Consider the following 13,820-nt stretch of genomic DNA (forward strand, 5'->3'; position numbering starts at 1 on the left):
GAAAACATGATCGTGGAGGGGGAAAAAAAAACAGAAGAAAGTAAGGAAAGCGGGCGAGGAAGAAAGAGCACACAAACGAGCAAATAAGAGAGAATGTCGTTGAGAAAGAGAGAGAGAGAATGAAAAAGCGCAAATTAAGAAGAAAAAGAGGGATCCAAGAACGAAAGAGCGCACGGGTGAGAGAGAAGAAGCCCGTCACTGAGAGAGGAAGAGAGAAGGAATATTAGTGAGAAAGGACAAACAAGGCAGGAAGAAGGATTGAAAGAAAGAAAGGAAGTGAGTGAGAGAAGAAAGGAAGATGAGAAATCGGTGAGAAAGGACAGACAAGTCAACGTGAAAGAAGAGTGTGTGAGAGCAGACTGTTTCTCGTCAGTCATTAACACACTCCTGTTTCTCTCTCTCTCACACACACACACACTCTCTCTCTCTCTCTCTCTCTCTCTCTCTCTCTCTCTCTCTCTCTCTCTCTCTCTCCGAGGCTGTCATTAGAGACGGGACTTTTACTTTCATTGCTCCGGTAGAAGTGGCAGTAAGAGATGGAGAGTGGTGTGTAAATGACACCGTCTCCATGGTCTCCAGTGTCCTGTCTCTGTGTAGTGGACTAAGAGGAGGAGTGTGTGTGTGTGTGTGTGTGTGTGTGTGTGTGTGTGGGGTGATGTGGTGATGATCTGGCGGAGATCTGAAGGCAGGAGGAGTTCTGGTCCTCCTCAGGTGCTGACAGAAGGTGCAACCCTACTCTGGACGTCTGGCGTCTGGCAGCTCCACTGGAGCACGGAGGAGACCGTGGAGGAGAACCCGATACTCCAGCGCTGTCCTGTACACACCGGGAACGCCGGGAGACTCTGGCTGAAGCCTGATCCCATCCCCGGCGTCTGGCTCCGCTCCCGCTGTGAGAGGAAGCAGCTGGGCCGCTCTCAGCTTTCCAAACCCTCCTCGGGTCGTGTTCCACGACGCGAGTCTCGCCGTTATTCGATTTTCTCCACTGCGCCGCGGCACGACGGGCCGCCGTGGTGCTTTCTGCAGAACCTTTGTTGTCACCAGGACGATATATTTGGTGAAGATCCTTTTTGTTCTAGCTGGCAGCAGAGCCTGTTGTGTGGACAGAAATATGTAAATAGAAGCTTTAAATTAAATATATTAGCAATATACATTGGGTGGCAATCTAGCTGGGGGTGGAGCTTATTTCTGGGCCAGAAATTATAAACCGAAGACCTTAATTGATGAAACTAGTAAGATACAATGTTTCTAGTTGTGAGGGGAGCTTATTTTGGCTGTAGGGACAAAAAAAGTACTTAAACGTGTTAAATAACGAAACTAGCAATATATATTCTTTCTGGCTCGGGGGTGGAGCCTATTTCAGGGCCAGAAAATGTAAACATCCTTAACTGAAGAAATGAGCAAGGCCCATTTGATCTTATTTCGGAACTAAAAATGAAAGGAGTGGTCGGTAAATTTTAGCGCCTCCTCCTGCCTGAAGGAAAAGAACGGAGCGGGCTCATTCCACATGGGGGCGGAGCTAATTTCAGGGCCAGAAAAATGCAACCAGGAGAATGAAATGAAGGAACTGGTCACATGTACTGCGCAGCAGTAAAATTATGATGTGATCTTTATAGGGCTTGAAACATTTGGAAAGAAATAAATATATATGAATAAATAAAAAACGAGATGCAACAAATGAGGAAAGAGAAAGAAAACAAGTAATAAAGAAAAAAAATGGAACGGATGCGAAAGAGAACAAACAAGTAAGAAATAAAGAGATCAAACAAATAAGTAAGAAGGAAAGAACAAGAAGTGAAACAATGAAAGAGAAAGAAAAGAAATGAGTGAAAGAAACAAGAGGAGGAAAGAAATGAAAAAAAAACAAATAAAGAAGGAACGCAAGAAGGAGGAAAAGAGAAGTTATTGAACAAAAAAAGAACAAATAAGATAACTAAAAAAGAAAGAGAACGGATAAGAGAAACAATAAAGGAAAGACAGGAGAAATGGAAAAAATACGAGAAAGTGTAAATATGAAAGTACACAAGTAAGAAAAAAGAGAAAGAAAGCCAACCAATGAGAAAGAAAGAACAGATGAGAAAGAAAAAGAAGCCAATAAAGAAAAGGAGAAAGGGAAAAACAAAAATGTGAGAAAGTATAAATATGAAAGTACACAAGTAAAAAAAAAAAAGGGAAAGAAAGAAAGAAAACCAATAAGTTTGAACGAAAGTACAAATAAATGAGAAGTGGTCGGGGGGGTGGGGGGGGGGGGGGGGTGATATTCACTGTACATGTCCAGAAATATTTAGAAAAGTTACACATGGCACCTTTAATTTAGTTTGGAATCTTTTGAGCTTCACGCGGTTCAGATAAATGTCTAACCTTTGGAAGTGGCGACTGAATGTTGGTTATCTGTTATTCGAAGTCCGTGGATTACCGCTGGTCTGCTTCGTGGTGCGTACGGGTGCGACGTGTTCCCAGCCAAACCGTCGTCATCGCTAGAGCGCACCATCGTCAGTTCGTTCAGCTACGATCCCGGTCTGTTTTTTTTTCCCCCCTCAAAGCGTTTCGATTAAATCTCTGATTATGTCGCCACAAACACGCTTTATAGCGCTCTGAGAAAGTGTGAATCTTCACGGTCCGGGCGCCTGGGCCTCGCCAACGCCTTTCGTTTTTCCAACCGCTCCCGTCGCTGTAAGGGTTTCCAGACGTATCTTCCATCCCTGCTTGTGGGTTGGGAACGCAGCCCGGACTGCGGCTCTCCGAACACCCATCCCTCGTTCCCTCACACCTCCTCTTTCAGCCTTGTTTATGGCTGCCATTTTGTGGGAAACGGAGCCTGGTGTTTCTCGCCGCGCGCTTCATACGAGTCACTGGAAACACCAACCTTAATTCCAGCTCCGTCTGGTGGTCTGTCCGTGTGTTCCGGCGTCTCGGGGGTTGAAATAAGTTCTCGGAAATCTGCTTTGGGGATTGAAAAGCGTCCCGACGAGGCCGCAGTGAGGAGGAGGAACACTAGGGAGTGCTGTATAGCCGTGTTTGATCTCGGTTCTGATCAGCCGGCCCACTCTGATCACTGCACAGGGTTATGAAATCAGGTCATTTATAAAAAAATAAATAAATAAAAACCAGATGTGATGAAGTGATGTTTTGTTTTTGTTCTGTGTTAATCCGAGCTTTGTTATGTTTTGCCACAGGATCTGGTTTTCACTTCTCTGCGTCCGTGGATCTTCTCACACACTGATGTAGTGATACACAGCAGACGCTCCAACACCTCCACCCTCAGACGCTGCCAACCCACCCAGCCACCCAAGTTCCTCCTCACCGCTACACCCAGGGTAAATACCACACACACACACACACACACACACACACACACATACACATATATATATATATATATATATACTGGTACTGCTTTCAGTATACCTGTCAATCACAAACACAACTTAATTTTGTAGAGTTAGTGCCAAAGGATACAGAATGGCAATAAATGATGGAAAAATAATAAGTAAGTGACCCTTGACTCGACCAAAAGATGTGTATTGAAGGTAATTATGCTTAATTAAAGCTTAAAAATAAACCGGAAACAATAAACCGAAGCCTTAAATGAAGCAATTATTGAGAGCCATGAGTTCTGCTTGGGGATTAAGCCTATCTTTATGGCTGAGTATTAACTTTAAATTAAGAAACTAGTGAGATGCATTGGTTCTAGATGGGGGCGGAGCCTATTTCAGGGCCAGAAATGCTTTTATATAAAACGACTATCCATTGTTTTGGCTAGGGGTGGAGCATATTTTGGTGACAGAATGTATGTGTCAATGATAATAGACGTGTTCTATGATGGAACTAGCAAGATCCATTAGCTGTGATTGGAATGGAGCACATTTCTGGGCCAGAAATTGTACATAATACCCATAAATCGAGAAACTAGCAAGATCCATTGGTTCTAGCTGGGGGCGGGGTTTATTTCCGGGCCAGAAATTGTAAACGGATGCTTTTAATTAGGAACATTGAATGAGCCGTTGGTTCTAGCTCAGGCTGGAGCCGATTTCTGGGCCAGAAATTGTAACTAAAAGCCTTAAATAAAGCAGTTAATAACATCCCTCAGTTATAGCTGAATAAATGAAGAAACTAATGAGCTCATTTTGTTCTAGCCTCAGGTGGAGCCTATTGGCAGACCCAAGAATACAAATAGAATCCTTAAATGAGTAAACTAGCACCGTACATTGGTTTGTATCTGAGAATCTGGCCTATTTCTGGGCTAATATTAATGCAAGCTTTAAATAAAGAAACTCACTAGATTCATGGGTTCTGAAAGGAGGCGGGGCTTATCTCTGGACAAAACCCTGCAAATTGAGTCCTTTAATGAGAATACTTGCAATGTCCGTTGGTTATTCCAGGGGAAAAAATCCTTAAATGAGGAAACTAGCTAGATCCATCGGTTCGTAGAGGTGAAGTTTATTTATGGGCCAGAAAATGTAAATAGAAGCTTTAAATGAAGAAAACAGCGAGATCCTTTGCATAGCAATATTGCAGATCAGTTGTTCTATGGTGTTCTTGAAATGATACGATTATTACTGGTCTAGGAACACTTGGAAATATTACAGACTGCACCTTTAAAGACACGACACCGCGCCTGTGAATTCCTTTTACCAGCAGCATGAAGCGGAGATCGCGTTATGTAACCGTCGTTAGGTTCAGCGGGTTCAGACAAATCATCCATTTCCAGTGTGTGTGTGTGTGTGTGTGTGTGTGTGTGTGTGTGTGTGTGTGTGTGTGTGTTCTGCGGCTGTACAAACTGAATCCGAAAGCACGGATTCTGAAGCGCACGTATGGCCGGTCCCCTGACAGCGATCTCCTGCGGTACCACAAACAAACAACCCATCTAAAATAAAACCTCAAACGCAGCAGCGAGCCCTGACCTCGGGCCTGCGTTTATTTATCCTCCACGAGCTACTGACAGATCTGCGGCTCACCCGAGCTCGACCTCGCCGTGACGCGACCCAACAGCGAGGAGCCATGAGAGCTGCCGCTCCGAACCGATTTGCCACGGCTTCATCACAGAACCCGATCGGAAAGCGGCTGAATGAACGAGTCTCAATCTAACATTTAAAACGAGATGTAATCGGAATAATTGCGTTTCCACGCTCAAAATAGTCGTGAGCTTTTTATCTGTATTATTATTACGAGCTGATTAATGGCCCAAGCACGGACGTCAAAGTGCGTCATGCATTAGCATTAAAGGAATACGTCATCTTTCAACCTTATCTCTGTCTGCGGTGTCTGTAATGTGTGTCTGATTACCACAGATGGGAATTCCATCTCCTTTCCCTGTGCTGAGAGAAGAACGGAAAGCCAGTGTATTCTAAAACTCGTTTATAATGGAAGTCTAAGGGCAGCCCATACCCAGAACCAATGGATCTTTTCATTTTCCTTATTAAAAGCATCTGTTTTGCAATTTCCGGCCCTGAAATAGGCTCCGCCCCCACCTAGAACCAATGGATCTTTCCATTCTCCTTATTAAAAGCATCTTTTTGCAATTTCCGGCCCTGAAATAGGCTCCGCCCCCACCTAGAACCAATGGATCTTTCCATTCTCCTTATTAAAAGCATCTGTTTTGCAATTTCTGGCCCTGAAATAGGCTCCGCCCCCACCTAGAACCAATGGATCTTTCCATTCTCCTTATTAAAAGCATCTGTTTGCAATTTCCGGCCCTGAAATAGGCTCCGCCCCCACCTAGAACCAATGGATCTTTTCATTTTCCTTATTAAAAGCATCTGTTTGCAATTTCTGGCCCTGAAATAGGCTCCACCCCCACCTAGAACCAATGGATCTTTCCATTCTCCTTATTAAAAGCATCTGTTTTGCAATTTCTGGCCCTGAAATAGGCTCCGCCCCCACCTAGAACCAATGGATCTTTTCATTTTCCTTATTAAAAGCATCTGTTTTGCAATTTCCGGCCCTGAAATAGGCTCCGCCCCCACCTAGAACCAATGCCTCTCGCTACTTTATTGATTTATTTAAAGTTAGTTTTGCCATTTTTTCAACCCCCATGTAGGCTTTATCCCCAAACAGAACTGACGGATTTCACTAATTGCTTCATTTAAAGCTTCAGTTTATAATTTCTGGCTTGAATACAGGCCCCGCCTCCAGCTCCAACCGAAGAATCCTGCTAGTCTCTTTATTTAAGTAGAACGCAGGAAATAAAGTAACCGGAAGTACTTCTTCATCCTGGAAATGTGTCTAAAACCAACATTACGAACATTTCTGACAACACTGTTTCTGCGTAACACTAGCAAGAGCCACGTCTCTCGTGCTGCTGTTGTCGCTTGTGGGCGTGGCCTGTCCAGCCAGAAACCGTGCTAGCCCAGATGTGCAGCCGACAGCCTTCCGTGCGATTTGTTCGCTTTACGCGTTCGCTGTTTGGCTTTTCAGATGATCTGTACTAGCTACGTACTAGCTACACCGGAGGCACCAACAAGATCTCCGCTACTTCCTCCCAAGCGTTATTTTCAGTCTGAATGTCTCTGTACGGTGGTGAGCGGGGAGCCGAAGCTTTCGCCCGTCACCGTGGCGTATTTTACGATTGTTTATTGCTGGAGTTCAGCAGCTGCCCTTATGTGGACAGAGAGACCCCTTTAACCTCTTTGTAGTACACATGCGTTTAAATTCCAGGCGCGAGTGCTTTGGCCCCGCCCGTCCCCTCGTCTCCGCTGTGCGTCCGTGGGACTTGGCACGGTGTTGGCACCAGCCCGCAGGCGCCGGGGCATATGGACGCTGTGGGAAAGTGATAAGATAGATTAGCGCCCTTTTTTCTCTCTCTCTCTTTCTCTCTTTATTCACAAGGGGCTCTTGACCCCGTCGGCTTTTAAGGCCACATCTGCGTGTACGGTCTCTCATTGGTCAGCCGTGCGCGCGGCAGCCCGAGGCCCCGGCCAAGCCCGAGCTGTTTTTCAGCGGTGATAAGAATGAAAGGAAGATAATATCATCCGCTCGTCAGCGAGCCATAAAACTCGGGGCAGAGCTGAGAGACAGAGCGGGAAAGAGAAGGATGTGGAGGAGAGGAATGGTTTGCTGTGGGGTTCGGGTGAAATATCGGAAGTGTGTGTGTGTGTGTGTGTGATGGTGGGAAACTCTACTCGCTATACCATACCATTTGTTCACGCTTGCTCAATAATGAAAACATAAAGCATAATGCGTCCTATACAGGTGAGGAGTTACTATTAAGGAAGCGTCGCAAGTATCAGTCCGATACCGTGCTTGTTTACTCGTACTCGTAAAAAAAAAAAAAAAACGCTTTAATACCGACACCAGATAGCAGGTGGTGCCATGTGACCTAAGCCTTGTATACGCCAGGACATTTCACGATTAAAGCATCATGATGCGGGAGTATCCAGTGCTCCGACGAATGGTGCGGAGTTTGCTCGATTTTGCGTTCATTTCTATCGCAAAATCCTGTAGGGACTTATTTAAAAAAAAAAAAAAAAAAAAGACAATTGCACCTTTAACATCTGCCCATAGACTTCCATTGTAAATGAGTTTACACACTAGAGTATTCCTTTAATGAAACACAGACAGCTTTCTCGCTCTCTTTATTTATTTATTTATTTATTTTGAAAAATGTCCTGTGTTTCCAAGGTGACGGCGGTTCCTGTCGAGCGTTACTGTGCGGACCGCGGCGCCGAGTACGAGTGGCGGCAGGTCCGTGACGGCGGGAGTTTGAGCGCTAAGCAGTGCTTCCTGTTCGGCTCACCTGAGCTGGCGCGCACCTGGGCCGCCCGCGCACACTACTTCCACCCTCAGAGCCCGGGGGGGATGATGGCCCTGCAGCCCCGACACGGCTGGTCCTTCATCAGGATACCGGGTGAGTCGCGTAGCCGTAGCGCGCTAGCGCGCTAGCCAGCCGCGCCGTGTCACTCGGCCGAGCGCTAGATCATTTCTCTGTATCCGAGTATTGTTCCTGCGCTGAGGGTTTTATTTAAGCCGAGGAACTTTCTCACAGCTCCTTCGTTTGATTTCCAGCGTCTCTAGAGGAAGCCACTCACAAATCTTAATCTTAAAGCCCAACCCCTGAGAGGAGAACAGCGCACACACACACACACACACAAGCACAGGCATTCGCAGTGTAACTTGTCTGCGTCGTCTTGATTTTTGGGGGGTGGGGGGGGGGGGGGGGGGGTGTAGGTTGTACAGGGATACGGCCTCTCTGTGCTTTTGTGCGTGTGAGTCAGAGCCGGAGGAAACGCTACAGAGGGAGAAGGAGAGGCTGCCAGAGAGACCCGTGGGAGAGTGGTACAGGTCACCATGGCCACCAGCTCGGGCCGCTCCGGGGTCACGACCTCTGCCTGCACCGCTTCTCCGTCACTGTCGGCGTTTGGCTCAACACACCGCCGTTTGTTAAATCTTACAGAGGGCAGGGGGGTTTTTCATTATTCGATTTCTTAGACGATGTACACGGGTGCACTTTTTTTTTTTTGTGAAGTTGGGAGGGGGGACAAAGCAAGGAAGTTCGACTCTCGGACATTGTTTCAGCGCATTGTTAGCTGAGCGTGAGTGTGTGTGAGTGAGCTCCCGCACTCATTCACAGACCCGAGGTGCTTCGGCTCTCGCTCCTTTTCCCATTTTCTCAGAGTCGTACTGGACCCTGGGAAGGAAGTGACACAGCGCAGGTCCGGGCTCATTTGAAGCCCCGTGGCAGCGCCATCAACATCACCATCAACATCAGCGGCGCCCCCTGTGAAGGTGCAGGAACAGAGCGCGACTCCTACAGCCTTTTGTGATGCACGTTAATCAGCAATATCAACATATTAGCTCCGCTACACAAGTATTCCAGTTAATATCACACGCGCGCGCACGCACACACTCGCACCAAACACGCGCGCACACACTCCGGGTGTGTTCAGTGTGTAAACCCAGGCTGCTCGGCCGGCCGAACCATGACGACCAGCTATACCAGTGAGGCTGCGTTCACTCCACTTCTTTTCTTTTCTTTTAAACTTCACCTGTAACCCTGCTGACTGTTGATTTGATTTGATTTGATTTAGTTACTTGCTTACTATCTTTATTTATAAATTGTATCCTTATTACTTTTTGTTTCATTTTATTTATTTAGTTATCTTTCCATCCATCTATCTGTCTGTCTGTCTATCCATCCATCTGTCTATCCATCTATCTATCTGTCTATCTCTGTGTATCAATCTGTCTGTCTGTATGTCTGTCTATCTCTATATCAGTCTGTCTATCTCTGTGTATCAGTCTGTCTGTCTGCCTCTGTCTCTGTGTATCAATCTGTCTGTCTGTCTCTATCTCTGTGTATCAATCTGTCTGTCTGTCTCTATCTCTGTGTATCAATCTGTCTGTCTGTCTCTATCTCTGTGTATTAATCTGTCTGTCTGTCTCTATCTCTGTGTATTAATCTGTCTGTCTGTCTCTGTCTCTGTGTATCGATCTGTCTGTCTGAAATTGAAATCGTGTGAGTAGTTTGAAGAGGGTCAGGCTTCTGCTGCTTGTAACCCGCATCGTTCTTCCTCACGTAGTTCTGATCTCTCCGGCCAAAAAGATTGAGATTCCTGCTGCGTTTCTAATCTTTGACGCATCAGACATTTTCTCTACATTTTATTTTGACTAATCAAAAACTGTGTGTGTGTGTGTGTGTGTGTGTGTGTGTGTGTGTGTGTGTGTGTGTGTGTGTGTGTGTTTGAAGCAGTAAAATGTTTGGGAGGTGGATGTCGGGATTTTGTGTAAGAGGGTCAGAGGGGCGGAGAGATGGAGCATGAAGGTCTTTTCTCACACTAGTTCTGGCACAGAGGTTTTTTTATTTTATTTATTGTAACAGCGTTGCAGACTTGTTGTTGAGGTGGAGCGGTGTGTGTGTGTGTGTGTGTGTGTGTGTGTGTGTGTGTGTGTGTGTGAGAGGAGGGCTGCAATCGGTCTTAGCTTGCAGACAGCCTGTGGGAAACTCAGCTTTCCCTTCCTGTTCCTTCAAAGAATCTCTGCGCTCCAGCAAAATGAGCGGAAATATTATTGGCTTTTTTTTTTATTTTTATTTTTTTTTAAAACTTTTTTTGATTTTTGGCCCAAACATTAACAGGCGACGTAATTGTTTGTCCGAGGTCCGATGGTTTCTGCCGTCTTGCTAACGTGAGAAGAGTTTCTTCCTGCACTCTCACCTCACATCTATCACATGTGTAGTTTAATGTAAAGGTCGTGCCCCGTGCCGAGTTCTCACACCTTTCCTGACCTGCAGGTGGAGCTGTTTGCTCTGTTTTGTCCGCAGAGCCGCGCCACGAGGACAACCTCAGGAAATCTCACGCCACGCCGTGTGGAAATACGTGACGGCTTAATCAGAGCTTTTCGTGACTCACCATCCTCACATCCGACCCTCATAAGCTGGATATATTCCACTAAACCCCCAGGTGTGATCCATCCTCGCCCTTTGACCTCTCAGGCCTGGTCACGTGATCCGAGGGCACGCTGAAACAAAGGCAGAGAGATTTATGAGGGAATTTTCTGAGCGCGCAAATGAAACGCCAATCCGTAAAATCACCCTGCACTTTCTCGGCGTTCATGCTTAGCCACGCCTACAAAATACCATAAAAGGCAAAGCTCTCAGAGAGATGAAGGCGACTCCGGCCTCCTTTTATAGGGTGCCATTACTTTTTGTCCTAATCGAATGGCTATTCTAAAAGGGGGGGGAAAAAAGCTTTGTGCGGACATTAAAGGGACGATATGTTTAATCAATCACATTTATATATTTAATATGAGCCTGGAATGACATTCCGTAGTGTTCCACGTAATTAGCGTACACTTCAGCGTGACGCATCGTGATGACATCAGACCGTCAGACGGTGGCGCTGGGATAAATACGGCTCGAGACGAGATCACGCAAGGAAAACCCCGCTTAACTTCACCTCCATGATCACGCTGAACGGAGACACGCCTCCGTTTTACTCAGACTCCGCCCTGATCTTCCGAATACCGCAGCGCAATTTCAGTATTGAACCCTCTCTGTGTGCTCGGTCAGCTCTGAATACTCCGAACCTACCTAATCTAATCTAATCTAATCTAACTGCTCTCTTACCTACACCCAGAATGTACTGGGAATACTGGGAAATTCCCTTCTTATTCCCAATCACTTTTTTTTTTTTTATCATTTCATTCTTGCAGTATAGACGTTTCCAGACCTCTTTTTTTTTTTTTTTTTTTTTTTTTAAATCTGCGTGCTGATTGGATACTGCTTGGAAACCGCGTACACATCCCAGTCGAGTTGTTTATCATGAGGTCTTGGCGTGAGCGCTCTCGCTGGGGGCCCGAGGCGATTTATAGGATGTGAGGACTGATATTTCCCCTCCACCACGTCCCACTGGGGCAAACATTTCACAAGTTCTGGTCCACGCCTGAGAGCAGCGCTGCTCTCCTCCTCGTCCACAGGGTCACATTACACACCGTCAGGGCGAGGGAGAACCCGGTTCTGTGCTCAGGAGAGAGCGGGTTCCACCGGCCACCTCCCAGCTCCTCCCCTCTCACACCGCACCGCGTTTTACAAAAGAAACCTCTTCTCTTCTTTCTTTCTTTCCCTATACGTTTAACATAATCTTTCTTTCTTTCTTTTTCTTTTTCCCCTCTATATTTTTTCACATAATCTTTATTTTTTTTTTAAATTTCCTTTTTTCTTTCTTTCCTTTCCTATACATTGTTCACTTAATCTTTCTTTCTTTCTTTCTTCTTTCTTTCTTTCTTTTTCTTTCTTTCTTTCCCTACACATTGTTCACTTAATCTTTCTTTCTTTCTTTCTTCTTTCTTTCTTTCTTTTTCTTTCTTTCTTTCCCTATACGTTTAACATAATCTTTCTTTCTTTCTTTTTCTTTTTCCCCTCTATATTTTTTCACATAATCTTTATTTCTTTTTTTACATTTTTCTTTTTTCTTTCTTTCCTTTCCTATACATTGTTCACTTAATCTTTCTTTCTTCTTTCCCTACACATTGTTCACTTAATCTTTCTTTCTTTCTTTCTTTTTCTTTCTTTCTTTCCCTAGACATTGTTCACTTAATCTTTCTTTCTTTCTTTCTTCTTTCCCTACACATTTTCACTTAATCGTTCTTTCTTTCTTTCTTTTTCTTTCTTTCTTTCTTTCTTTCTTTTTCTTTCTTTCTTTCCCTAGACATTGTTCACTTAATCTTTCTTTTTTCTTTCCCTACACATTTTCACTTAATCGTTCTTTCTTTTTTTCCTTTCTTTCTTTCCCTAGACATTGTTCACTTAATCTTTCTTTCTTTCTTTCTTTCTTTCTTTCTTTCCCTAGACATTGTTCACTTAATCTTTCTTTCTTTCTTTCTTTCTTTCTTTCTTTCTTTCTTTCTTTCTTTCTCTTTTTCTTTCTTTCCCTAGACATTGTTCACTTAATCTTTCTTTCTTTCTTTCTTTCTTTCTTTCTTTCTCTTTTTCTTTCTTTCCCGAGACATTGTTCACTTAATCTTTTTCTTTCTTTCTTTCTTTCTTTCTTTTCTTTTTCCCCCTCTATATTTTTTACACATAATCTTTATTTCTTTTTTAAATCTTTCTTTTTCTTTTTTCTTTCTTTCCTTCCCTATACATCCTACACATTGTTCACTTAATCGTTCTTTCTTTTTTTCTTTCTTCTTTCCCTACACATTGTTCGCTTAATCTTTCTTTTTCCCCTCTATATTTTTTCGCATAGTCTTTTTCTTTTTTTTCTTTCTTTCTTTCCCTACACATTGTTCACTTAATCTTTCTTTCTTTCTTTCTTTCTTTTTTCTTTCTTTCTTTCCCGTGGATGCGTGGACACTCTTTCAGCTAGTATTTCCCACAACTCCTTGCAGGAGGGAGGGAGGGAAGAGTTCTGTGACCGTTCTCCTCTCCTCCGGATTCCAGTCAGGGGAACAGTAAATGAAATGCTGTCGGGAATAACGAATGAAGAAAAGCTGAAATGCGACGAGGAGGTTGTTTTACGCTGACGGTGTGCGTCACTAGGCAACGGCGCTGTCTTCCGTTGCATGACGTGTCGGTGCGTCTCGGTACTTGCGTACTCTTTTGTTACGCACTCAAAAGTACTTCACAATACGAGTACATACTCTTAGTGCATAGTGTGAGTAAGCGATTTTTTAGACATGCTTTGTCTCTAAGATTGTCCGGTGTTTAACAGGAAGTGACCTCACATCTCGTTCTCCACAGATTATTATATATATCTAATCTCAGATTGTACAGTAATCTTTCCCAGGAAGTGAGCTTGTGGTGTTGCGGTGTGTTTCAGACAAGGAGAGTCTGATCACGGACAGCGGGAAGCTCCACACTCTGGACCTGCTGCTGACTCAGCTGAAGTCTCAGGGCCATCGCGTCCTCATTTACTCCCAGATGACCCGCATGATCGACCTGCTGGAGGTGAGCGCTTTCGCAGTCCTCCCTCCCTTATTTACCGCAGCGCCGGAGAAAAAACGAATAATAATCACGGCGCTGATATTATAACCGTGTCTTCACAGCGCTCGCACACACACGTCTCCGACATGAGCACTGTGCATTCTGATGGGTTTTTCAAGGGTAGGTTCAACGTTCTGCCCCGAAACATGTTTATATATAGAGGGTTTATATGGCTGGGGGGGGGGGGGGGGGGGGTCAAATAGACATCCCAGAAAGAAATAAAGAGAAAGACAGAAGAAACAAAATGACATCAGAGAAAGTAAGAGACATCAAAGAAAGCAAGAAAGAAATGTACATCAAAGAAAGAAATATAGAACAAAGAGAGAATGAAATAGACTTCAAAGAAAGAACTAAGTAGACTTCAAAGAAATGAAGAACTAGACTTCAAAGAAAGAAAGAACGACTT

General features: G+C 44.6%; 1 protein-coding gene across 2 annotated transcripts in view; it reads left to right on the forward strand.

Moving 5' to 3' along the window:
• Window positions 1–13,820, forward strand: part of ino80 (INO80 complex ATPase subunit) — a 46,324-nt gene that overhangs the window by 22,581 nt on the left and 9,923 nt on the right. For both annotated transcript variants that reach the window (XM_053675656.1, XM_053675657.1), the window contains 3 exons: window positions 3,174–3,314; window positions 7,618–7,843; window positions 13,251–13,378. In XM_053675656.1, the coding sequence (XP_053531631.1) occupies window positions 3,174–3,314; window positions 7,618–7,843; window positions 13,251–13,378 (495 nt within the window). The remainder of the gene's footprint in view (window positions 1–3,173; window positions 3,315–7,617; window positions 7,844–13,250; window positions 13,379–13,820) is intronic.

The sequence above is a fragment of the Ictalurus punctatus genome, chromosome 25, assembly GCF_001660625.3.
Source record: "Ictalurus punctatus breed USDA103 chromosome 25, Coco_2.0, whole genome shotgun sequence".
Taxonomy (NCBI): domain Eukaryota; kingdom Metazoa; phylum Chordata; class Actinopteri; order Siluriformes; family Ictaluridae; genus Ictalurus; species Ictalurus punctatus.